Source organism: Triturus cristatus, chromosome 4_1 (assembly GCF_964204655.1).
Source record: "Triturus cristatus chromosome 4_1, aTriCri1.1, whole genome shotgun sequence".
Lineage (NCBI taxonomy): Eukaryota > Metazoa > Chordata > Amphibia > Caudata > Salamandridae > Triturus > Triturus cristatus.
The window spans coordinates 37,443,650-37,471,486 of record NC_140585.1 but is presented as its reverse complement, the minus strand read 5'-3'; the positions used below and the strand labels follow the sequence as shown (position 1 = coordinate 37,471,486).

At 45.7% G+C, this 27,837-nt stretch overlaps 1 protein-coding gene across 9 annotated transcripts in view; it reads right to left on the bottom strand.

Moving 5' to 3' along the window:
* Positions 1-300: 300 nt before the first annotated feature.
* The window catches only part of SLC43A3 (solute carrier family 43 member 3), a 523,038-nt gene continuing 495,501 nt past the window's right edge, over positions 301-27,837 (bottom strand). For 7 of the 9 annotated variants that reach the window (XM_085651424.1, XM_085651429.1, XM_085651427.1 and 4 more), the window contains 2 exons: positions 12,874-12,997; positions 301-4,516 (listed from right to left, as the gene is read on the bottom strand). In XM_085651424.1, coding sequence (XP_085507550.1) covers positions 4,358-4,516; positions 12,874-12,997 — 283 coding nt within the window. In that variant the 3' untranslated portion in view covers positions 301-4,357. Of the gene's footprint in view, positions 4,517-12,873; positions 12,998-13,717; positions 13,857-27,837 lie in introns of all 9 variants that reach the window. The other 2 variants (XR_014981069.1, XR_014981068.1) reach the window with 1 other exon arrangement.

Below are 27,837 nucleotides of genomic sequence, written 5' to 3'. Positions count from 1 at the left end.
ACCAACATTGCCGCCACAACTTTATTTAACAGACACTCGCTGAATCGATTGTCTGTTTTTGGTTTTGAACAACACAGGTGAAGGAAATTAAGCATGTTACACTATATAAAAATGGGCGAGACCTCATTAGCCGGTTTACTATGCTTGAGTACGGACACTTTAGATCGCTGCTGGCCACCCTGCCTATTCCTGGTATGTTACAAATGAATGGAAATGCTACTTCGCCCTTTCAGGAGAAATTTTTTGTTTGGGAGTACCGATTGGTTTCCATCTAATTTATAATACCTGCTTTCCTTTTCTTTTTCAGTTATTTATTTATGAACATCTAATTCAGGTATGTCTCATTTTTATGTTTGTTTCAAACAAAACCATGAAAATATGGCATTAATGTCCTATCAATTGGATGTGTTCATGTAATGAAACATAAATCATTCGGCTGTAAATAGATGGGTAGATACAAGTGAAAATTATTTTTAAAAACTGATTTTATGAAAAATAAATGAACGATAGGTTATCCTCAATTGCCAATAAGTTATATGAAATTTGATCTGTCTGGCCGTATTCTCTTGAGAATTTGATTTATTTTGTTGATTATCCCATCTTCAATTTTAAAATAATTGTGATAATTTCACATTGGTCATAGTAGTTGGCATGCTTTTTAATACAGTCAGTCTGCATATGTCATATTTAATGGCAACTCACACATCCTAAATTAGTATTTTCACCTTTTAAAAGAACAAATGAATTACTAAAAGTATTGAGTGGAACATTGTTTCGGTATATATTCAGTCCGTATTTCAGATGTTTATTGTTCGGTAGAGAATGACTTTTTCCACAATAAAAAATTATGACAGTGTCTCTAACAAACACAACGTGTTTAAATAAACCAAACATTTGCACATATTGAATTCGTTTGTATAGGGGACAGGGTGTAGATCCTAACATAGAGTCGCTCTGCTCAAATTTGACGTGATAGTACTGCAAATCGGGAAGGCTCTAAGATAAGTCAAAATCTTCTTCTTTACCCAGTATAATCAGATTTAGATCAACTTGTTCTTTAGGAAAAGATTGTGCAACTGATTAATTACTTTGGTTGTGTGCTTACAAATTTCATTTTGATAAATGGTTAATTTGACATATGCTTACAAGATTAAGATGTGGTGTTATATTTTATTTTTTGTTTGCCTTGCAGATGACTATTGTGACACTATATTTATTTGTGTCATTGAAACTTTCCTTTTGCTAGTGGAATATAATTGAATCCACAAATATTGAATTTTGAGGTATGTTATATTATGCAGCTTAGGAACTACCCTTTAGAATTAATGTGATGACATCATAAGAGAAATTAATTTGAATATATAAAGTAATGAAGTAAATCTCTCTCTTGACAAATTAGGAATGTAATGATTATAATAATACAGATTGTATTTTTCATGTTTTCCTCTCTGTGTGATTGGTGCCTTTCACAAAATTTCAAAGCTTCTTTGATGTGCAATCATCTAATTATTATGAGGTTATATTAACAAACTAGCCGAATGGTGATCTGCAAGCTCAGTATGACTTCAAGTACTCTTTTAAGAACAATGAATTGACAATGTGTTTTTTTGTATATAGATATGTGTATATATGTGTATAGACCAAAGTGCTGTTTTGTGTACAAGTATATATATGTATTGATTTTAAGTAATGTAAGTAAAGTATATATGTTTGGTTTTAGCCCTGAAGAAGTCTCGACCGAGTCGAAACGCGTTGGCTAAAAGAATCATTTGTATGATCTTTGGATTTTAAACATTTGAATATATCATATGAATAAAGAACATTTATTTCGACCACAAGCAAATTTTGGACCTGCTTCTTCTACTACTTGCTATGGACATTCCATATTTCAATGAGATTTTTCAAATAATGGGTGCTAATTCCATTCGATGTTTTTACTATATGGTCATGCTCTAGACTTAAGTAACTGGAATAACATAATTGTGCGGTCATGACTGTTCCTGCATTAATACAAATTTGCTGCACTTATCACATAGTGCCCAAACTACCACATAAATTACATGCCTTATAACAAAATTTAAAAAATGTCCCAGCTGAAGACTAAATCGCACGTCATATTAATTATGTAGATATCTCACTGCAAGATACTTTTTATTCATAATATCAGACCTCAAATAGAGATGTGACATGTTTGGGATTCTTCCAAAGTCTGGGCGCCATCTTGAAATACCTGCTGCTTTGAGAACAGAGGCTGAAGTAACTCCCAAATGTTTAGATCATCTATGCAAAGGTGTCACCCCTTGAAATGCCAGTAAACTCGATCACAAGCTGCAAGGCGTCTAATGAACCTTTGCAGAGTGTGTGGCGCTTCAGGGCACGGAGTGTGCAAAAACTGTACTAACTTTTGATCCGTTTAGTTATAAATGTGCAAAAATATGCAGATGAGGGGAGGTATGAGGCAGTGAGGCCTGAAAATTCATTTTTTTGCAGTTAAAGCAGTCGCTGAACAATTGCGTTTTTCCAGTGGGCTTTTGTATACGTCACTCACGTATCTGAGGCCCGAAGACGTCAGTGTTAAATGGAGGTACCCACCACGATACCTCCAAGTAACCGCCGCCTGCACCAGAACCCTGAGAAAAGTCCTTGCACCTCTCTGTAATGCCAGTCCCTTAGTCTTGTGCACAATATAAAATACATTCTAAAGGGAACCTGTGGGTGACTTGTCCTGTTAGTATGGCCAGCTCTCCACTAAAGGGCTCGGCCATGCATGAAGGGGTGAAAATCTCAGTTTTAGCTTGTGTAATAAACTTCAGTCAGACCTCTACTATAAAAGTCAGTTTGTTTTGTCCTGACAAGCATTGCAGTGCAAGCACGAGGCAACTCTGAGGCAGTAACAATTAGTGCACAATTTTCGTTTTTTTACAACTAAAAACAAGATGTAAAAAAAGAAAACATAAAAAATATGGCACTTATTATTAAGCATCTGTTTGATCCGGTACTAAAATTATAAAAAAAGTTTTAAAAAGTGGATACTGTTTTAAAACCTGACGGGGAGGCTAGAGTGGGGGGGAGGAGAAGTAGTAACGAAAAAGTAAAGAACGAACAAGGGAAGAAAGGTGGATCTAGAGGCATGGAAGTAAGAAAACCAAGTAATGAACAAAACTGAAACGCTTAATGAAAAATAAAGACAGAGGGAAATTAAACAACATTTTAAAAAGCGATGTGCGAAAGAAAATAATACAAAAAAGAATAAAGTTTGAAGACAAGCTGAACAGCTGGAAAGAAACAAAAGTAAGAAAAAGAGAAACTAAGAAGTAAGACAAAAATTGAGTCAAAACAAGGAACTCCTTTCCCCCCCAAAAAATAAATGCAACAGGGAGAAAGAAACGGGTTGAGAAATAACCTGGAACTTTAACCAGAAGAAACATTTTTCCTATAACATGTCAAAAGGATAAGTTACTTACCTGTAATCCTAGTTCTCTTCCAGGGGTATCCTCATCAGTCATAAGCACTGAATATTCCCGCCCATGTGCGGGGACCCCGGAAATAATACAAATTCTATATGAAGAACATATATATACAGCTCTGTATATGTATAAACATATATTATTTTTTTCCAAGCAAATGCAGCCCCCATAGAAGGCTAAACAATGTAGATACAAATATCCAATAATGCACCATAGGTATAATAATACACCTAAATCTTTTTTTTTTTTTTTATGAGGTAAAATACTCATGATAAAGGAAAAAAGAACACTGTGCAAAACACAGATCCACAAAACATTGTTAGCCTGCAGGCTGCATTGCAATACAATACCATAGAGACTGAAAAGCCTTGTACAGGTAAAACCTGGCACCGTGCCTTTAAGGCAGCCCTGACTCCAATATCCCATCATGCCTCAGGGGTGACAGTTGGGTCAGTTGTTCTTTCCGGCTCCTTCAGTCAGGACCCTGGAATTCAGCTCTCTTCTTTTTTGACTTTTCAGTCAAGAATTGTTACTTTTCTAGTCATTTTTTGGGCTTCCTCTGGTTAAAGTCTGTCAGGTAAGCGTATACTGTGTTTTCTGACTAAATTTAACAACTTTTTTCTGTCAGAAAAATGCCTTCTTTATTCATGCCGTGACAATTCTGAATTCAAATTGTTCCCTATGGGGGGCAGTGAACCCCATCTCATGCACAGCAGGTGGGGCTGAGATCTGAGTTTAATAAGTCCGTAATACTGAGATGCAGCATCTGGTCTGCGCCCCGGATGCTGGGACCCTTTTCTGCATCCATAGCGCCTCTCTGAGAGCGCCCAGCACAGCCACCTTCCTTGAGGCCAGCCTTGCGCTCCTCATACAGGCCAGGCTCAGATCGCCTAGCCATCTCCTTCCAGGTGAGTCCTTTCTCCCACCATCAGGGCAGGGGTCTTGTCTGCTGCGCCCACCATAGCCCGCTCCCGCCGCCGGCACTCCAGGAACACGTTTACCGGGTGGATGAAGGCCAGAAGGACGAAGATGAGCAGTCCGATGTTCACCTGCAGGTAAGAACAGGATGGAAAGATGAGGACAAGCTGTGCCCCTCCCTCCCCGCACCCACCGCAAGTGCTTAAACTGTAAAAATATAAGTGCCAGGGCCGTCATCGGGAGCCCACTGCACTTTCACCGCCCATTGCCTCTGGCAGCGCTGCCAATAACTGTACCAACTCAACTACACAGACCCTCCCACTCCTACAAGTGTGATAATATCAGACGTTCTTAAAAGATACTACATTATTATACAACTGTTGTTGCACTCAATTGTAAATTAGACACACATCGCCACCATGTGGCAGACTGCCATAAACTCAGTGTTGACCATTAGGTGTCGGAGCCAAACACCGGCTCAAAATAAGCACAGCCCACTCTACTGTTAAGTTGAGTAATGACGAAAATCCACTGTGAAAAAACCGCTCAAGATTCCGCTTGCGGTGGCCACCTTGGAACAAGTTTTCTTATAATATGTAGAAATAGAAATACAATAAAATATGGCCGCCCTAAGGGCAAGCCATGCGTACGAGCCATCAATGACCCTTTTTCAAACAAAAGAAAGTTCATTCAAAAGTAACCGCCGTCCATGTGCTGCATCTCATAGCGGCCATCTTTGAATACGTTTCTCAAAATATAAGCAAACCCATAATAAAATGTCCATGTCCATGCACACTTATGCATCATGGTCACCTTTGAATGGCTCTCTTCAAACAAAAAGCGCGCTCACAGTGGCCATCAAGGGAAAGTGAAGCATTGGCAAAGCCATTAGTTTCCACCAGTGAGAGGATTGACTTTGCCAATGCTTGCCTTTGAACTGAAGGGAGTGCCACCCCTTCCCCTACCGCTCTTCTGGCCCGTCGATGACAGCTACTCCAGTGGTAGTTGTGCGCATGGCGAGGTGCCGGGTCAATGTTACCCATTTGAGGGTAATCTGCCGTACAGTTTTAATGAGGCGCTAGTAATGCTTCTTGAGTGCAGGGGTGATTTTGGGGACTATCGTAAGCTGCAAGCAGGGGGTGCATTGTTATGCCCCATGCATCAAAATATGTCAATACTTAAAAACAAATCTAATTAACTAATTGAAGAATTTCTACCAACAACCACCCTATTTCCAAGCACAGGACGGATAAATGGATTGTGTAACTTGTTCTCTCCTACTGTGGCTTATAAAGAGCCTGCCAACCCAACACGGGCCTCCCAGCGCTAAGAAAAACTCTGACAGTTTTAGTTACACTGACGCTAAAGGCCCTCGGTGTGGTGCGGGCAGGGGCGGCTCCTCCGGTATCACGGAGGGGCGTCGCCCCACTGCTTTTCAGCAGTGCGTGGCGTACATATTAGTAGCATAACATGATAATAACTTCGCGGTATGATCATTTTATGTTTGCTGCTGCTTTGCGGGTGGGCGGGGCTGCTCTGCTCTCCAAGTAGGGGAGGAGTGGTTTGCCCACTCCTGAGTGCGCAATGACTGTTTGGTCGGCCTTCTTGGGCTGCCCAAACCAGTCATGCACACTTTCCCCTTCTCCATGCAGGCTGCATTACAGCCTGCATGGAGAACATGACCACCCCCCAGCCTCTGGCTGAGCGCAGTATCACGGCGCTCTAACCAATCCTGGCTGCCTGCTTCCTGTTCCTGGAGTCGGAGGCAGGAGAGCAGGGACACAGGACCATGCCGGCTCCCACTGGGTGAAGGACTGCTCGCACATCAAGAGAAAAAGAGCCGCACCTCCTTTGAGGTCAAGACAGTCACAAAGATGGACATCTTCATCAGAACGAACCGCTGAATGGACTTGTTTATGGACACATGGGTGTGGATCAAACACACCTTTTTGGGTCTTCCTACTTTGTCTGCCGTACACACAGGGGCCAGTAGAGCCTAAAAGATTATGGGCCAGAGGTACAGAGCATTTTTCGGGTCGCAAATTGATCGGCCTGCTTGTGCCCAGAAATTTTCTGATGTATAAAAAACAAAATGCAATTCAGTATCTTGCCACCGAATCACAATTTACATTTGCGAATCAGTATTTGGAAGGGGCATGTTTTGCACATCCTTTCCAAATGCCAAATTGGTATGGTATGTATTACTGTTTTGCGACCAAACTCTGGTTGAAAAACAGTAATTTTTGACACCATTTTAAAACTTATTTTAAGAGTAGGCAGTGGTCATAGGCACCACTGTCTAGTCTAAAAAAAAGTTTTCCAAAGTTTTCATAACAGGATGCATAAAAAAAATATTGCTTTATTTTAGAGCAATCATAGATATGGTGGTTTGCTGACCTCAACACATGGCACCGTAGGTGGGATGACATGTTTAAGGCCCTCCAGAAAGGCAGGAGTGTGCAGTGTTCCCTGTTATGCCTGCATGTGGTGATAGCAGCTAGGTGCAGGTGAATTGAGATGTAGGCTAAACTAGACTTTTGCAGATGAATGAGGTAGCAAATTATGCTGCAGGCGTGAGCGGGTTTATGTCTCTCGGAATGCAGTAGTGGACAAACCGTTTCCACTTAGCAGCATAGCAAGTGCATGTGGTAGGTCTACAGGCATCCATGAGAATGCCCATGCACTCTTGAGGTAAGTTAAGGAAGGTAACTAAACTCTAGGACCTCAGGAGCCATATCACTAGGTTGAGCTGCCTGGGGTCTGGGTGTTGGACCCTGCCTTGATTTGTGTAAGAAGCTCTGGCTATTGGGGAGCTTCTAGTGTGCAGCGATGAACAGCTCTAGAAGGTTCAAGAACCACGTTGTCTGACTCATGCGGGAGCTACTAAGTTGAAGGTGAGGGTTGTTTGCCACTGTTTCTTCTGTACAGTAGAAGTGGGAGAGGAGGAAAAGCGTATTCAAAGATCCCGGACCAGTTTATCCACAGAGCATTGCCCATAGATTGAGGGTGTCGGAACCAGGAGGCGAAGTTCGGGCATTGTTTGTTTTCACATGTGGCAAAAAGGTCTATGTTCCACACTGACAAAAGTAAGGGAGTAGGACTTCCCACTCGCAGACTTGTTGTTACATCCTGCTGAGCAGGTCTGCAAAGTTGTTGTGCACCCCTGGGAGATACCTCACCCGGAAGTGTAATTGGTGGTGGATGGCCAAATGCCAAATAGGTTGTGATAGAGCTGAGGTTTGAGGCGTGTGTGCAGCCTTGGTTTTGCACTTAAAACATGGCAGTGCTGTTGTTGGTCTGTACAAGAACCACCTTATCACGGATGTCCAGGAGGAAAGCTTTGAGGATTAGGTGAATAGCTAAAAGTTTCAGATGGTTGATGTGGAGACCTTGCCGTTCCACTACTGCAGAGAGCGACAGGTGCTGGCCCTTAGATCTTCTTAGATTAACCCAGCAACCTTCTGCTTGTGACCACTGACCTGAAAGACACTCTTGGACCAGGCACATACGGACCCTTGCTTCAAGGACTATGACTGTGCATGAGGCCATCATACCCAGAAGGCACATTACTGTTCAAACTGAGGGCAGGGTGGCTGAGAAAGAGGCAGAAGTTGCTCAAATGCACCCACCCTTTGGTCGCTCTGGGAAGCCCTGCACAAGACTAGATTTAGAACTCACCACAGGAAACTGTCGGAGCTGCAGTGGCTCAAGGTGGGACTTGGTGATGTTGACTGTAAACCCCAAGCTGTGTAATAGAGTGATTGCCAGTTGAGTGAGGGTTACGCAGTTTTGTCTGCTTGCGCTCTTGACCAGCCAGTTGTTTAAGTAGGGGAAGACACTAGTTCTTCCCCTTTAGGAATGAGTAGCTACCAATGCTAGATACCTGGTGAAAACGCTTGTGGTCATGGCAAGTCCAAAGAGTAACACTTTGAACTGGTAGTACTGACCATTAACCATGAAACACAGGTAGCACTGACGAGCCGAATGGATTAAGACTTGAAAATAGGCTTCCTTCAGGTCTACTTGTCCAAGAAGTTGCCGTGCTGCAGAAGGGTGGTGACATCCTGTAGGGTGACCATATGAAAATGTTCCAACAGAATGTGTCTTTTGAGAGGCCTGATCTTGAGGATTGGCTTGAGGGATCCATCCTTTTTGGGGGATGAGGAAGTTCAGAGATCAGACGCTTTTGTCCTGGTGTTGAGGGGGCATGGTCTCTATGGTCCCTCTCAGAAGGAGAACCTGAACCTCCTCTTGCAATATGGCTGGGTGTTCTTGGCTGAGGGTGTGTATGTGGGGCGAGATGTTTGGTGGGACTGAAGTTAGCTTGAAGCAGTAGCCATGATCAATGATGGATAGATCCCACCGAACTGTAGTGATCTCCTCTCAGCGGAGAAGAAATCGCTGGAGTCGCCTCCCGACAGCTGTAGTGCGATCAGGGGAATGCAGGAGTGGTCAGTGCTTGGAGGTAGTGCCTCCATTGGAAGGAGTAGCTCTGCCTCGACGCTTCGGGGTTTTACCTTTGAAGGGGCTTCGCGTCTAACCTCTACCGCCCTGGTGGTGGTAACCCTATTGCTGACATTGATAGGACTGTGTTGGTTATGGTGAAGTGGCCTTGGGTTCACCCCTTGTTTGCTGCCTTAGAAAGGGGCCCCTGGTAGAAGGGACAGGAAGGGCACCCATGGCCTTAAGGCTGTTGGTGTTCTGTTTTATTGTTCCAACATCTCATCAACCTGCAGGACAAACAGGTGTTCCCCCTTGAAGGGCAAGTTGATGAGATGTTGCTAGCCCTCCTGCTTTAAGCCAGACACTCGCAACCAGGAGTGGCAGTGGAGGATTCCTCTGGCAGCCGTATCAGCTGAATCCAAGGCACACCTGATGGTGGCGATGGAAATGACTTTCTCTTCCTCTACAAATGCCTGCCCCCTTTTGCGATATTGTTTAGGAAGATGTTGGAGTAGGGTCTCCATTGTTTCTGCTGTGCCCTGCCACAAAGAGACACCAGTTTGTAACTAAACACTAGGCACCAGTGTGTGGCGTCACCAAACACTACCCTTTTTCCAGAAACGCATAACAGATTCCAGCCTCCTTAGTCTGTAACCGAATCAATCCCCTTTTTGGAGAATCACCCTCTTGCCAGCAGCATCAATACAATTACTGTTCTTGTCAGGAGGAGGTGCACGTCTGTGACCTGGGCTGACTCACTTTTCTGGGCAGTGGAAACAACCAAGGAGTCCGGTGGGACTGGACTCCTGATATAGAGTGGATCTGAGGGTGCAGGCTTGAACGTCTTTTCAATCCTGAGTGTAGGCACCCAGGATTTCACTGGCTCTTATCAGCTCTCAGGATAGGTTTTTACCATCCCTTTGAGCATGGGCAAATATTTGAGGGAGCACTTGGTTCTGGAGGGCATCTCCCCCAGAAAATCCATCTTCTGGGGTGACCTACTTATCCACCTTGTAGTCAGCGGCTGCACGTTGGATAACTCTATGGTATCGCCTGCTGGAGGGGAAGCTCTAACAGGATCAAGGTCGGGATCCACTGTAGGATCATCATCATCATAATCCTCCCAAAGATTATCAGTGGGGTGCGGGTAGACTGGGACGCTATCGTCCTCTGCTGGAAAGTAGGGGCTAGAGTGACCTGTGTCGGAGTACTCCGGGAAATCCTGAGAGGTTGCAGGAGGCAGTGGAGAGGGCGGTGGTGGAAGATCAGGTAGAGGAGGAGGAGGCGGCAGAAGAGGAGTAGGAACAGGGCCAACAGCCTTATTCTTAGGCCTTTTAGAAGGTGACTTTAGTAAAGGAATGTTCGATGGTGGAATGCCCTAGAAGTCAAGTCTGTGCTTTTTAGGCAAAGTCTTTTCTGATGTGGAGATCTTTATTGTGCGTGGGTGGATGATTGGCGCCCCTGCCTTTCAACCTGCTACTACTGGAGCTCTCAGGATCGGCCTTTCCTTAGAATTGGCTGTCAATGGTATTTTCCCCTCCGATGTTGGTTTCAGCCTCAACTGAGGCGCGGTCTTTAAAACTTTGGCACTGACACGTGGGCTTGGCTTCATGGGTGCTTGGTTTCGAGGCTCCAATGCTTTGCTTTGGTACCCACCAGGGTTCAAGGGCAATGGGGCACTGGAAAGCAACAGTGGCTAATGCACAAGGCTCGATGACCAACCACCAGAGTGGCAGTGCTCACCTTCAACGTGCAGTTACTCATGTGTCTTAGAAGTGTTGACCTTACTCACGCGCCTCAGGGTGGTCTTTAGATGAGGAACAGAGTTGATGGAGGGAAATGGGACGTCCTCGGGCTCCTCATCCTCCTCCTGAACTTGTTCCTTGGGTTTCGAGGAGTTGCATCTGACAATTTTGGGACTGGGCTGGTGGGCCAAAAGATCGGCTGATTTACCAAATTGTTTTTTATTGGTGGCAAGTGGGTCAGCCTCGCCGAGGGAAGTCCTACGTCTATGAGGATAAACAGTACATTTTGTTGTGGGCCCCCACATTAATCTCTGCTGCAAAGGGTCTTTTTGCTTCTAAAGGCCGAGCAAGAGTAGCAGGAGGTCCTGTCTGGCTCTGGAGAGAGGCATAGGTTACAAATAGCATGGAGGTTGGTTCAAGGACACTGAGTGACACTGAGGTCATCTTTTGAGAGGTACCATTTGCATGACCTTCCATGTGTCCTCAGTTTTCTGATGTCAGTAAGGAGGATGCACTGCCCGAAAGTGCCGAAGATCCCTGAGGGCTCAATTCTTCGCTGACTATTTTCTGGGCAGTTCGAGCAGAGAAGGTTGAAGGAACAGTAGACACATCGAACAAGTCTTCTCAGCAATGACAAAGAATGTCTCAGATGCCGCGACGGGGGAGCAACGTTGATACAGGCCCAAACCAGATGGTGGAAAAAGAAATTTAGCAATGGGGTCAGGGTTCATGACCAGAGGAGGAGTCAATGAGACCTCGTGACTCCAAAGACTTCCTTGAAGAAAAACGAGTTGCAACAGTCCAAGCTCAACACTAGATGGCAAGAGTATGCAGAGTATGTACATCTCCAGCTACATATGCTACGTCATTTACTTACAGGGTATAGATGAGTGGGGGGAAATCCTCACTAGAATGATGGGGACGCCCATGTTTTTGGAAAACCGCCCACCACCCATTCCATTCCACGTGACCGGTACTAAGGGGTCTTATTACAAGCATCATCACAGATCGTGTACCCATCCCAGGTGATGTTTACAACTTTTCACTTTGTGACAATTCGTATTGCAGACTCTTGTCAACTAACAGTTGGACCTGCTGCTCCTTGTTACCAGCTGGATCCTTGAATGATGGTGACTTCCCTTCTCAGAGTGATTATGTGAAGGCTAAACCTGTGGACATTGGATGGTGGTGCAAACGGCAATGGATAGCAGTGCACAAGCATGGGCAGTGACTGGTGGTGCACACAGAAGTGGGCAGTGGATGGTGGTGCACACCATCTGGGAAACAACAGACCTCATCAGCAACCTGGATCTGCGCAAAACCAGAGTCCACTTTCTATATAATTTTATTTGGTCCACCATTGTGTGTGGCATGTAGATATGTCGTATGCCCTGTCATGATGCCAGCTGCCTAGAAATAAATGGTGAAAGTCTAAGTCCATCCTAAAGTGGCAAGAGTACCAACATTAATAAACATGACTGCCCTCACACTGCAGTGTCAAGCAATTCTCTTCATAGTTCAGCACTCCAGGAGGCATCCAGAAGGTTAAGAGCATGTCCATGGTTTTTCTAATTGTTATTTATTAGGAGGTGCCACAGGAGCCCTCGGGAGTGGATTCCTGCCAGGGTGGAGGGTCAAAGTGTCTTCTACAACTGAACAAGGATTTGTGAGAGAATAAACAACAAGGAAATAACTAAGTTTTGAGTCTGGAGGTTCTGAGACTGAAGGCCCTGATGTCTGAGGAGAGGGCATACCGGCGCTAAAGAAAATGTCTGTGAGAAGTTGTAATATAGCCACCACACCTGTACCTACTCTTATGAGGTGGGCATGGCCACCCATTTCAAACACACAACAAAGGCTGATAGGACTAGAGGCTAGACCAAACCCCACTATGAAGAAGGTCAGTTATTTTAATTATGTGGTGGTGGCATATGAAAACAAGCTTAGAGCACACATCTCATATCATGTGAATATGATGTGTTCATACTACACATGTGCTGAGGTGACCATGTTTGTATGTGGCAACGAGGATCAAGAAGGGGTGGTTTTGACTTCCTAGATTTCTGTAGACTGGAATCGGCCTTTACATGAAGCTCCCAGAGGAGGCCCCGTCCGCCCAGGTGCTTTATGATCCAGCGCGATAATGGAACGTGGCAGAGTTGCATGAAACAACGCCTCTAATCAAGTCTTTCTATTCTAACTCTGGTAACTGTCTGGGTGGAGCTGCTCTGGTGTTGGTTGGCTTTTAATCATAACACAGCCTCAGGGGTCTGTGGCACCCTCTCATCAAGAATACTCACATAAAAGGGATCTCCATGAAGCACGTCTTTTACGAGAGCAAAGCACGGGTACTGAAGGATGGATACGAGCGCAGACAGTGCCATCACAAGGCCATAGAGTTTCCCAAAGTGTGCGAGAGGGAATCTGAGGGAATAAAGTGAAAAGGACACGGTCACCAAAACAGTAACTTCACACTGAGGATGCCCACTCCACACTCAACCCCACCTGTTCACACACAACATTCCTATGCTACATATTACCCCCTCCTACCTATGCACAAACAAAAGCTGTCATGGCACAGTCTTCTCTCCATCACACAGACATCACCTACACAAAGGATATACTGCCCCTCCTGCACCCACACACATCTTGGCACTTCTTTTGTTCATCCACTCACATACAGCAAATACATTTTTCTCTTAATCACAGATGCATCGCATATCCATCCCACCTCAGATACAAATATGTGGGCGCGCACACACACAGATACATATATACCTCCCCTCACTCAAGACTCCACCCCACTCTCCACCTTTGGAAGGTGGGGTGCCCACTCTTTCCACACTACCTGTTTCTTTCAAACAGGAGTAGTAAGATAGGAGAGAAAGGCTGCATGACTGAATATGTTGCATCAGATGAAAATTAAGGCAGGAGTCAGATTGCTGAGTTGATGAAAGATATTTACAGTGTCTGTCCCCAGTTCAAAGGTATGAGCAAGGGCAGGAAATTACAGGATTATCTCTAAAGCCCGGAGCATACAATGTCTTTTGATTCAGAAAAGCAATTACATTCTTAGGTAGCTGTAAGACATCAGGTAGTCAGTAAAGACCTGCTCAAGAAATAGGTCTACAATTGTCTACTCACTGGTAACCGGGCACCCCACTGTCGTGATGGACTCTCTCAGGGTAGCGAAGCAGAGCCGTCCAAGGCTTACTCAGGGGAGGTGATGTGGGCTAGTAATCACCATTCACTGGCAGACAATATTTTGGAGCACTTATACCTCCTATAGGAGTGGCATTAAATAATGTAAAGATTAGAAATCTGCTCACATTGGTAGATCAACTTGCTACTACCACGGCAGGAGCGATGACTGTAATAAATAAAGAATTGCTTGCTATGAGAGCTACGATTATGCTAAATCACCTTGCATTGAATTTACTTCTTGCAAAAGAGGGCTGAGTTTGCAAAGTCATTCATACTCTGGAATGCTGAGCTAACGCCGCACATAGATAGGTTGGTGGCTACATTATTAATTTTATGAGCAGAATGCATGAACTAACCGAGCTAGAAGAGTCAGGTCCCTTTGTGGGAGTGGGTTCTAAATTTGGATCTAATGTAGGGGTGGGCGGTGAACTCTGCTCCACCAGCGGAGTTTGCTGAGTTTTTCCAACTCCATGCTCTGCTGGGAGCGTGGAGTTTGGCAAAAACTCCAATTCCACTGCATAGCGGAGATTGCCCCCACCACCCACGCCCACACCTAATTATATGCCCTCAATTACTTTTTTCACCTTAGAAGCACGAACTCGCAGAACTGAATAATTTTATGTCGTCAAATGTCTGTCCACCCCTTGAAGCAACATTTCAAAAGGTACTGAATGGACCATTATCTAGCATTGCTCATTTAAAACCCTGAAGTTATAAATCCATAGCTGCAAAAATAACCATTATTGTGTCTCATGTGTGATGGCACTTTACGTATTGCGAAACAGAAAAAAAGAGATGTTTGAAAAAATATATACTACAGCAACCCCCATGGAAAGGCCTCATCCCTGAGACTTTTCTCGAAGAGCATCGTGACCTAAAATCCTACCGCTGATCAGAAGCTGAAAAGATAACTCGGATGGTTGATGGCCCGATGCAAAGATCGGTATGTAACCAACAGGTCACCTGTTTGTACACCCCAAATTCTATGTCAGCATTTCATCCTTCCAAAGCTGATAAAAAGTGTACCATAGACTTAGCAAAGAATAAAAAGTACTATTTCAGTCCGAGACAAATCTAGTTCTGGGACGCTCCATATATTTATTCAGTATTATATTTGTACTATCATAGTTCTCCTCGAGAAATACTGTTCTCGCACACACATAACATGCACAAGAAAGCTGTTATTTCTACAAGCATGTGTCTTCTGTGCGGTGGTTTGCTGAGTTACGGTCAGTGTGTTTTGCTGCAGTGTCCCTAAATGTTTTGGGTGTAGATGCAGTGGATGAGCAGCATGTGTTAGTGCTGCAGGCAGTCGAGGGGGTGTGGGGGAGAGTACCATCCTCTGTCAACAGTTGTTATGTCCCCGGTGGGGTGGTGGCGATATTAGGTCACACCGGAACTATGTGCGCAGGGTCAGAGCATGGACAGTAAGGCATGCAAAACACTTGATTGCATCTGGTACGGAACTGCTGATGAGCGGCCGGCCTGTTTATTTAATGATTAAGGTCGCATAAACCCCCAGGCAAACTATTATGTATTCTGAGGCTAGGGGTACTAACAAAACACCCCTCAGCCTGTAACATTTCACAACAGATCTTATTACCTTACCTAGAGTGTCTTGCCTCTTTGCATAATCCGCCCCTGCATGGTGGAGAAGTGTGGCTCAATGATTAGAGCGGCAGACCCTGATGCAGAGGTCTAGCCCGGGACCAGGGTTCAATTCCCCACCTCGGAGGGTCTTGGGCTCAAAAATTCCACGGACCTGATAATTCTCGCCTCGGTGCCATTCCAATCATGGAGTCCCACTCTGCAACTCTGGGCAATAACTTGCTTAATCTCCACAACGGCCCCCACAACGCTAAGGATGCCTGGCCTCCACCTTGGGGGTGCCTAGGAGTGGACGCCTCACAGGGAAAGCCAGGATGGGTTCCACAGCGGTATTCGTACAAGCGCCTTGAGACCCTTGCGGGTGAGTAGTGCGCTATACAAGTATCAATTTACATTTACATTTACATGGTGATGTCCCCTCTCCCAAGACCACACCTCCCACCCCTGATCCCACCCACACTTGTTCCCACGCTCATTTCTCCATCCCAGAAAAAGACAGAAGGCAAGAAGAGGAAAGAAAGCAGCTGGGACAGGGAGGAGCAGTTCCAATGTGAAAGTGGAGGTGCGGCTCCATCGCAGCCATGAACAAGCAAGGTGGGCGGAGCTCCATCGGGGAGGCACAGGGGTAGGCAGCAGCCCGCACCCCTGGTTTGAAACTCTTGGCAGCTGAGCTGCCTGGGTGGCAGGGCAAGGTGCAGCCTAGCACTGACAGCTCAGACTAGCTGCTAGGGCAGAACCGAACTCTGTGTAATTCAACTGAGTTTTTATGCAAGTCTGCGAAATTCCACCCACTGCTAATCCAATGGAAGAGGTTTTGCTTAGATAGGGGAGTGGCTTGGTACGGTTGGTGGAGGAATTCTAAAGTTGCTTTTAATACCTCTCCTAGTTATACTAATCGGCATTGCATATATGCAAATTTTCCTAAAATTGTGCAAGAGAACTTCATCAAGGAATGATAGACTGTGGGAAAAAAGAAGCTGTCAGCAAAGAGAGGAAGGAAGAGAAAAAGACTTGACTGAAGGTCGAAGAAATGCAAAAAGACCTTTAAGACACTTTGCAGGAATTGGGAGAATCCAAAGTTAATGTCTGATGTGTTGTAATAAAGAGATAAGGTGATGATTGAGAAATCATCAGAGAGGGGCTGTGAGAGTGTTTTTAGGTCTCGCCTGGCAAAAGCAGCGCATGCGCTACCCTCGCCATGCGTGTGCCTTTTGTAATCGATTCTGCCAAAGCCTTACATGCACGCGCAGGGATGGACAAAGAGGGCTACTCTCGCCATTTGTCTAAACTTAATAGCATGCGCGTGCATGTAAGGACAGTGGACAGCCCACCGCCATCTTGATAAACACGCGTGCTTTCAAAGTGTAAGCACGCCGCCATGCGCGCGTGCACTGCACGCCAGCCCGGCCGACCTCCCTTGTTTTCAGTGCTGGTTCACTTTATTTCGGAGCGCGGTGCCCGATTTAGGGTCACTGCGCTCCGTTTATTTATTTTAACTTTTTTTCCACTGCTTGAGCGCGGCGCCCGATTTAGGGTCACCGCACTCCCTGTCCGCTTTCTTCTCTTTGCTTCTGTACACCCCTCGCCCTCTCAGAGCAGCCTGCTGTGGATGTCTGTAGGTGCCAGTGTTTGTACATATACAGAAGCTTCTGTGTGTTCAGTCGGTAGATTTCTGTGTATTCATTCTCTGCGTTTCTTTCTGCATTTGTGTGCATTTTTTTTTTCAAGTATGTACGCGTGACGTTTGTGTGTGTCTTTATGTGCGTGTGCTCCCCAGTTTGTGCTTGTGGCGTCTGTGTGCCCCCTGTGTTTGCGTGTGTGCCTACGTGTCTAGGTACATACAGTTGTCTACGGTTTATTGGTCAAAATGAATGTAATTATGTTCCATCAGCGAGACTGCTAATTTGAGGTTATACATGTACTTTTACTGACCATAAATAACAAACGTAAATAAAGAGCATCATTTAGGATTGATACCACCACGTGACGTTAATGCAGCGTGATTCCCTTAGTCACCCCACTCACCAGGGAGTAAAACACAAGACTTTACATCATTGTCATATTTAGTACCTGTGTATGCGTACATTCTGCATATACACACGCACCTAATTAATAAACGTATTTAAACACATCCATGCTTATACGGACATGCAATTACACACACGCACATCTGCAGACACGCATTGACACATGTATAGGCACACATGCAAACACACAAACATTTGTATATAAGCATGAAAACGCACGCACAAGATGTTTTTTCTTCTCGGGGTTATGGCCTTGAAAAGGGGAAACATAATGAATTATAGGAAGTCACCCAAAACAGTTACTGGAAAAGTTAAGAAAGAAATATTAAGACTAAAAGAATTAACTGTCCGAAGGAAACTTGGCTTTTAGAGCACTTCTAGCTTTTCAGTTACTCTAAAAACGAGAGGGGACCGGTTTAAAAAAATACAAGGGATTATCCCTGAAAAACTGTTTATAGATTAAAAAGAAAACTCACCCACAAACTTTAGCTACAATAAAAATGCTCAGTAAAAAACGTAAATCCTTTTGCCACGTGTCTATATACTCGGTGTTTTTTACAAATGCCAAACCGCAAATATGATATGCTACATTTTAACATGTATAAGGCATATATGCGACAGCGACATCTCTTTCATATATATATATATATATATATATATATATATATATACGCTCAAAGTTACCCTTCAGGAATGAGTTGCACTCTGAGCCAGCATCGACACCAGGCCTTTAATAGGTAGAAACATCGTCTCCCTCACGATACAGGTAACAGCCTTACATCCTTCATTGCCTGACGCGTTTCGAAGGGATAAGTCCTTCTTCTTCAGAGGCTGGATGTTCAGGTGAGTGCTTCCCACCACCTCCCATTAAATGCCAGAGTACGCCCTCAAATGGCAAGGATCAATAACGGACACTGCCTCACGAGGCCCATTTGGGGGCTTGCATTGCTTAAGGACAGTAAGAGGTGCCATTATTCAAAACCACATCTCCCACAATGCTTCGTGTCATGGGACCGGCCCATTTGAGGGCGTACTCTGGCATTTAATGGGAGGTGGTGGGAAGCACTCACCTGAACATCCAGCCTCTGAAGAAGAAGGACTTATCCCTTCGAAACGCGTCAGGCAATGAAGGATGTAAGGCTGTTACCTGTATCGTGAGGGAGACGATGTTTCTACCTATTAAAGGCCTGGTGTCGATGCTGGCTCAGAGTGCAACTCATTCCTGAAAGGTAACTTTGAGCGTATATATATATATATATATATATTCAAACGAAAACTCTTGCACATTCCCAGCAAGAGAATCAAGCCCTCCATACGAGAGTAGTTTCAAACTTCTTTATTCAAGCAGGTAAACCAGCAGCATGTCAGCATGTCAGTATGCATAACGCGTTTCAATCCCAAATGGATCTTAATCATATGCAAGTTCAAGGGGCAGGTGTTTGGGAAGCTTAAATACTTTGCTAACTCAGACAGAGAGGAAGGACTTCAGTACGAGTGATTTTTCCTTTTCGTGAATTACACAAGCAATAAAAACGTGCAACCCACTGTTTTTTCTTATTCAAGCAATCAAATACATCGGACCAAATCCATACTCTGTTAAATATATTTGCTATTGCATTCTTTTTTATATATTGTTCGAGTTGGAAAGTCCATGATCACTATTTCGTTTCTTAACATGACTGCAATGTCCATAATGCTTTGCATCTGCGATTTAAATCACTCTATCTTCCCCCAAGTCCAAAGTATTTATTTAGCAAATTCGTTATTTTACAAAGAACCATCATTTGCCTCATGTGGAATAATTTCCGTGTAGGGCTGACAAAGTTCAATTCAGTTCATTGCCCAAGCACACATCCTTGTGCGTTTATATTCATTCACAATGTCAGTACCTGCTTGTGTAGAGACAAGTTAGTTTTCCGCTCTCGACGCACAAGAGTAAGTACTCCTGTAAACCCTGGCTGTTTCCAAACTGTTATCAAACAATCAGCAAGCAGGCCTCTTGTTCTCACCGTGGCAACGGCCTCCGTGAGCAGTGGCACCAACTCAGCAAAATCCTCCGAAGCGAATCCAGGGCAGCCGGCGGGCGTCCGGTTGCAAATGCTCCACATAACATTTGACGACAAAGACGCCCAGCACATCGGGTCGGGGCTTGACGGTGACGTCGCCATCAAGCCCCGACCCGATGTGCTGGGCGTCTTTGTCGTCAAAGGTTATGTGGAGCATATATATATATATATATATTCAGTCTCTGGAATATATAGAAACGTGACACATTATCTATTTTTCTATCTAAACACAGTTTCAATTTTGCGTATAAACCTATATATATTTGTGGATACAAACATATATTTATACATGCATACGAAATTTTGTCGATTTATTTCCTAGTGAGATTTGTGAAGTGTAGCATCTTAACCCCCCCCCCCCAAAAATGTGCCTTTTTAGGTCTCGCCTGGCGAAAGCAGCGCATACATTGCTCTCGCCAGAGAGGACCTTTTGCAATCAACTCTGCCAAAGCCTTACATGCACGCGCAGGGATGGACAAAGATGGCTGCTCCCGCCATTTGTCCAAATCTAATAGCATGCACGTGCATGTAAGGACAGTGGTCAGCCCACTGCCATCTTGATAAACACGCGTGCTTTCACTTTAAACGCAGTTTAAAGCGAAAGCACAACGCCATGCGCCCTTTCTGCTACTCACTCTCTACTACTCTCTACTACTCACTCTATAATTTCACTCTACTCATTCTCTACTACGCTACTACTCACTCTCTGCTACTCACGCTCTACTACTCTCTACTACTCTCTATTACTCACTCTCTACTACGCACTCTACTACTCACTCTCTACTACTCACTCTCTACTACTCACTCTCTACTACTCACTCTACTCACTCTACTACTCACGCTCTACTACTCACGCTCTACTACTCACGCTCTACTACTCACGCTCTACTACTCTGTACTACTCACTCTCTGCTACTCACTCTCTGCTACTCACTCTCTGCTACTCTCTAGTACTCACTTTCTACTACGCTCTACTCACTACTCTCTACGACTTACTCTCTACGACTCACTCTACTACTCACTCTCTATGACTACTACTCACTCTCTACTACTCTACTACAATCTACTCCTCACTGTACTACTCTCTCTACTCTCTACTACTCACTCTCTACTACTCACTCTCTACTATTTCTACTACTCACTCTCTACTACTCACTCTCTATTACTCTCTACTACTCACTCTCTATTACTCTCTACTACTCACTCTCTACTACTCACTCTCTGCTACTCACTGTACTACTCACTTTCTACTACCTTCTACTCACTCTGTAGTCTCTACGACTCACTCTACTACTCACTCTCTGCTACTCACTCTACTACTGTCCTTTACTACTCACTCTCTACTACTCTCTACTCACTCTGTACTCTCTATGACTCACTCTCTACTACTCACTCTCTATTACTCTGTACTACTCAGTCTCTACTACTCACTCTCTGCTACTCACTCTCTGCTACTCTCTACTACTCACTTTCTACTACTGTCTACTCACTACTCACTCTACTCTCTACGACTCACTCTCTACGACTCACTACTACTCTACTCACTCTCTACTACTACTCACTTTCTATTTCTACTACTCACTCTACTACTCACTCTCCTATTCACTCTACTACTCTCCTCTACTACTCACTCTCTACCACTCACACTCTATTACTCTGTACTGCTCACTTTCTGCTACTCACTCTGCTACTCTCTACTCACTACTCACTCTGTACTCTCTATGACTCACTCTCTACGACTCTCTACTACTCATTCTCTACTACTCACTCACTACTCTCTACTACTCATTCTCTACTACTCACTCTCTACTATTCTTCTCTACTACTCTCTACTACTCACTCACTCACTACTCTCTACTACTCACTCTTTACTACTCTCTACTCACTCTCTACTACTCACTCTCTACTCACTCTGTACTGCTCACTCTCTAACGCTCACTCTCTAACGCTCACTCTCTACTCTCTACCTACCTCTGTCTACTAGTCTCTACTCTCTACCTCTAATAAATACAAATATATGCACGCACATATATACATATATGCATACATATGCATGTTATGAACATGAAAGTTTGAAAAACACTAATAAAAGCAAAGCTAAAAAGCCGCCTAATTACAAACAGAATTGCTTTAACTGAAAGAGGGAGAGACCTATTGCATTTTCAATGCTTGTTTCTTTTCCCACTTGAAATGCATTAGAAGCTGGGCTTAAGCTGACCAACTGTGTTCATACTGTTCTCCATCTTGAATGACTGTCGTAGTCTAACACTCAATAAATGATTGTCCTCTTTCTTTGCAAGAGGAAGAGTACATTTATTATACACACACTAAATGCTATGTACGCAAGTCAAGAAATCAAAGGCTCTTGAAAGGCAGATAGATGCACAGTATGTGAGTCCTCAGACCTCAAAACACCCACACTGACCCGACTAAGATGACTGTCCTATCTAATAATGAACTTTGATATAAAAAGCAGTATTTATTATACACGCTAAACACCGCACACTGAATAATCCACACAAGTTGTCTCTCAAGACTAACACACTCCTGCCTGTCAGGGCAATGCTGCCCTCTGCAGCTCATCTTGTTCCCCCTCCCCCCCTCAGAGATCTACTCAATGTCCTATCAGATTTTTGGATGTAACCCCAGGTGCTCTCTACACTAGCAATATGCATCAAAGTTTGGCTTTGGCCTTGAAACCTTTTAGCTCGCCGGGACATAAACTGCTGAGCTCGAACAAGTCTCACACGGGTCCATGTCCCGACTTCCACCGTACCTCAACCACAGCCTGCAGAAGAAGCCAGGAGTCAGGGTGATTCTCTTCCCCATGCTACACAACAAGCAGCTCGCTCCTCGCCCTTCGCTCTGTCGGTGCACTGAGAAGGTTGCAGATGCGATAAATCCCAGGCGCTCCGGCTCCTTCTTTGCGGTTTCTGCTGGTAATTCGGTGAAGCAGTGGCACTCATGTAAGTGGCTTCTGGACGTGTTCCTAAGTCCATTTTAAGGTTGTGTGGATTCCTCCAACACATCCTAGTAGCCCCCTCCTGGTATATAGAGCTGACAGTTCGGGACAATAGTCTCAAGCTGGTCGGATTCCCTGGGCGACAGCCCCAATAGTTTCAGTGGCCCCTTCCGGGCATATGGAGGAGTCACAGACATGGGCGATGGCCCACAGTCTTATTTGAATGGGAGATGGCCCCAGCAGTCTCAGTGGCAATGGGAGATGGCCCCAGCAGTCTCAGTAGCAATGGGAGATGGCCCCAGCAGTCTCATTGGTAATGGGAGATGGCCCCAGCAGTCTCATTGGTAATGGGAGATGGCCCCAGCAGTCTCAGTGGCAATGGGAGATGGCCCCAGCAGTCTCATTGGTAATGGGAGATGGCCCCAGCAGTCTCAGTGGCAATGGGTGATGGGCTCTGCAGTCTCCGTTGGGCTTTCCTGGCACACGGGGGTCACTGACATGGGTGACAGCCCCAACAAGATCCACTACACCCAGTTGCAGCCCGCAACTTCACGCGAGTCCTGAAGGGGATTCCCAACTTCCAATCGAGAGCTGACTGCTCTCACAAAACCGGTCCTGAGTGGACCAGGCACCACACACTGCTCACTGAGATCCACTCCCCAGGATCCCCGCTGAACCTCACGCCCTCCAGGCTCTCTCGTCCTCCTTACAGGGCACGCTTATCTTGGTGGAAGACAGAAAGCTGATGCTCCAGACACAGGGCAAATGTTCTTGGCTCATGGGTGATGGTCCCTCAGCCACATGGGAGACTAGCAGACCTTGGTCCCCAGCCCTGGTTCCAGCAGCAAAAGAGTTGGTGACCTTCTCTCTCCTGATGAGACGGTGCAGTTCAACCAAGAGTGGGAATCATACGCCCACCTTTCCAGTCCAAATCCAGATACATCAGTGATTTAGTGTCTGACATTTGAAATTCATGTTGTGGGGATGTTGGTTCCTTTGAAGTGCTCTCTCCTCCGTCCTGCCTTTTGTGAAAGGGACAGTCTGCCACAGCGGGAATGCCTCCAATTCCGAGTGCCCCACAGTATAGGCAGAGGGGGTAGCAGGAGATCACACCCGGTTGCCATCCTCCACTGGAATATGCCCCATAAAGGTTTAAAGATCTAAGCCGTCCTCTCTATCAAGCTTCCTTGGCAGTGCCAACCTTCTCAGTCCCATCATCTCCCCGGCAGCGAACCCAGGCTCCACCGACCAGTAAGCAGAGAGCTCTCTGATGCGCAGAGGGTGCTCGGCTTCTCTCCGTTCAGTGTGTGCGTTTCACACCAGCCCTCAAGAGTGTCGGCAATACGCGTCTCCTGCCTGGAGGATGAAGTCCAACCTCTCCTGGCCCCGGGCTTCTTAAATGGAACCCACAGGGCTCCATGTTATATACCATCCACAGGTACACACATGCAACCCAGCACGCATATGCAAGTATCACCAACCGTCAGGCGCTACACACAGTCCATGCAGGCTAAGCGTTAGTTAAGTACACAGCCACAGAACTTTACACAAGTGGGCCAGGAGGCCCCACTCCACTGACAGAGGTCACAAGGCCGGTACATGTTCCAGATTCTACTGAACACAGACTTGTGTCACTTAACTCCAGGCAAGGGCAGATCCCTCTACCTTCACGAGGGTAGTGCTTGGTGTGCCACACCAGGTCTAAGCAGACCACATCATGGTGGAAAAACACAATCTAACAGAGTCGAAGCCCATTCGCATTCACAACTAAGGGGACGTCCCCTGGTAACTCAAATGACTTCTTCGAAGAAAAACAGCTTGCAAACTTTCAAGCCCAACACTAGATGGCAGAAGTGTGCATAGCATGTGTATCTACAGCACCACATGCTACGAACATAATATTTTATACTGTGACTGTTGAGGGCTGCATGTGAAGATTTTTAGTAGTGTACAAACAGCTTTGAGTTAGTTGCATACTATGCCTGTATAGTAGGTGTTCTGGCCTGTTTTAGTAGCATGCCGGCTGTCGAGTCCACATTGTTTCTATGAGAATGAACATCATTTGCGCGTGCCACATTTTGCTGACTAAGGGCCTTATTACGATGGCAGTGAGACCGACAGCCCATTGGTGGCGGTCTCAATGCCATCCATAGAAGAGGTCCAACCACTGGATTATGATCCGGCGGTCAGAGGCATCGGTCATAGGCACAGGCCACTCCTTTTCCGACTGGTTCAAGGAGCCTGTCGGGGCATAGGTCGGACTGTAATAGGGGGGGGGACGACTGTTCGGGCACCACTGCAGGGATTACGATGTCCGTTTCCCTTGGCCTGTACATGGCGGTCTGACAGGCTAATGGAAAGGGACTTTGGGGGCCCCTAGCAGGGCCCCCATCCCCCGTTGGCCTCCGCCTACAGGGTTTGGGGGCACATGAGGTGTCCCCCCAAACATCCATGGACACTGAGCCACTCACCTCATGGTGTCTGGCACACGGTCCATGTATGTTTAAAACATGCCTATTTCTATTGTGGCTTGTGCTACTGCCCTTTTCCAGGCCGTTGAAATAGAAAACTGCATGTTTCCAACCGTCTGCAAGACGGTTGAATTGTAATTTGGCGGGTGAACCACCGACTATGTTGGCCTGTATCCATCCCGCAATGATGGCCGTCGGACGCTTGACCGACCGTGCGTCCGACCGCCATGATAAGGCCCTTAGTATTGAATCCGTATAATTGGGGGGGGATATGTCAACATCCCTGACCTTTTGATGCATAAGCCTTTTCCAAGGGATGGTGGCTGAAGGCATCTTGAGACGAATTTTTGGCACTATAACTTTTTTTGTGTGGCAGACAGGCTGACAGTTGGTGTTCCCCAAAGTTGTAACTGATTTCCCATTCATGAGTTTGTGGATGACTGCTGTTGAGGAGACCTGAAAAGTAATTCCCACTGCTGGGAGATTTTCTGCAAGCAAAGATACCCGATGCCAATTTGCCACAATGCTAGAATGTCTGAGTGTAAGGAAATTGGGGTGTAGTATATGGTGTGATTGTGCATCCTCACCGGGTAATACATTTATCAACCCCTTTAGGTCCAGTAAGTTTCGTCTTCAAAATCCTCAGCTCGCCCCTGGGTAGCGGTGCAACTGAGCAGCAAGGCTTACACCGAGGAACAAGTGTAAAGCATGTATCCGCAACAAAACAATTGAAGAAGAAATTGACACGACACTCAAGAAATTCGACCCCAATTTATAAAACTCGGTTGTATTTTCTAAGAATATAGACACTAGAACGAAAAATATCCACCAAAGGGTTCCGGACATATTGATTTTACAATCAAAAATAAATCAGTGCAATTTCACTTAAACGCGAATAGGCCATGGCAAAATCAATGAATTGGACACTTTGAAACTTTTTCCAGGCAACCATAGGTAAGTGTCACTGCGATCGCTTAGTAGTACTTGGGGCGACCAACTCCAGGAGGGAGCTAGTCAGGGGGACCTGTAAGGTCCTTAAGAACAGTCGCCTCACAGGTGAAGCAGTCCTTAAAGAGGTCCAGGCACTCTATCCACGTTGCACTGGATTACTATGACGTGGTCCTGATGCAATGGAGGATGGATGTTGAAGATGCTCCAAGGATGCATTGGAAGGGACGCAGTTGATGGGGGCATTCCTGCAGGGATCCCTCAGTCCGTGAGGATGGTGAGGGGGTCCTGGGTGCAGGGTTGACATCCCAAAAAAGCCCACTCCAGTCTGTCCGAAGTCCAGTCACCAACAGACTACCAGTCGCCTGTTGTCACGGTCATAGGCCAGTACTTCCTGGGTTGATAACTTCCCTTCTGAGGGTCCCAGTAACCTTCTGATAGCACTTCCAGACTCAGCAAACTCCGGTGCAACTCTGTGCATCGGGTCTAGGTCTTTGTTATTGCTTTCAATGACAAAGCCTAGTTAGCAGTGCGTGACTGCTCTACCAACCTGTAGTTGCGGAATAGGGGACTGTTTTACTTGGGAGACCTCTAGGATGGCAGAATCAGTGTTGAAAGCCCTGGGGCTCCCCTCTAACTCACATGCCCTAGCTACCAGGGTACAATTTACTAGGAACTTACAGGTAAGTTCACCATTTCCAATTGGGTATAGCCATTTTGCCATACAATTTAGGGTCAAAGCACAGGCACTGGGATTTGGTTAGCAGGCCTCAGTGCACTCTCAGAGTCCAAAACCACTAGCATCAGTTGAGGAAACGTGGGGGCGACCATAGAAAAAGAGGCATTTCCCTACACGGAGCGAGTCTAGACAACTGGTGTCAGCGTGTGCCCCGCTGTCTTTGTATGTTGCGCATGGGGGTAATATTCGAGGTTCTAATGAGAGCCACATTGTTGCATATCTGTGCTTGAAGGGCTCTACGAATAAACTGTACGGCCATGAGTTCCAGCACAGGGATGTGCAGCTGGGGCTCCTGCATGGACCACTGTCCCGGCCCCTGGATTGTGAGGCCGCCCATCCATGGAGAAAGGTACCCGTGCTGAACATCCTCTGCGGCTGTGGGTCAAGGAATGACCTACAGCCTAAGAACTTGTTCTCGTTCCAACATGGAAGTTTGTGCTGAACACTGGGCTCTCCCAACAGTAGATCTTCCTATTTCTGTCGCTTATGACCACTGTCTGGAAAGGCTTCCTTGCAGCGGGCACATGCTCCCTTGCATCCGAAGCTAGAGCAATAAATGGATCATCCTCAAGACTTTCATTTTAGTTCTCACTGTCAACAAACAAGACATCTCTTAAAGAGGAACAAGCCCTTGGAATTCGCTGGTCTCCTGTCGTTGGGGTAAACTTTGCCCCGGACTGCTTTAAGACGTGATTTGGCAGGAACTACTCCCATCCCCCTAGACCTTACCTGTGCACAGGTGTCCACACATGCAAGGCCCTTTCAGGCGTGGCTCCTGTGTCTTAAGGGTCATGCCTCGCTCCTCTACTTGTCGCTCACTCTGTCACATTCCTCCTCAGGGTTGCTCCAGTCTTGGTTTTCCGGTCTGTCTTATTCCACATCGTGCTCCATTTATCTCTTCTCCCTGTTTTGTGTTGCTTTGTTCTGTGTGTTTCTTTGCTCCATTTTCTGCACTGCTTTTATCCTTGTTTTGTGCCTCTTTGCTCAGTTGTTTTCCTTATTTTGTGCTTCTTAGCTCTGGTTTTGAGACTCTCTGCTCGGTTTCAGTGCCTTCAATTTTCGAGCCCCCCCAGTAATCCTTACCTTTTTCCAGCTCTGTACCTCCCAAGCTCCCCTTGGCCAGTCCTCCCAGAACCTACTTAATGGCGGCTGCTGCTGGCGCAGCAGAGTCTGGAAAGCACCCAGCGCCAGGAACTCTGGTCTCACACCCATCCTCCTCTCAACAACTGCCGCCGCACT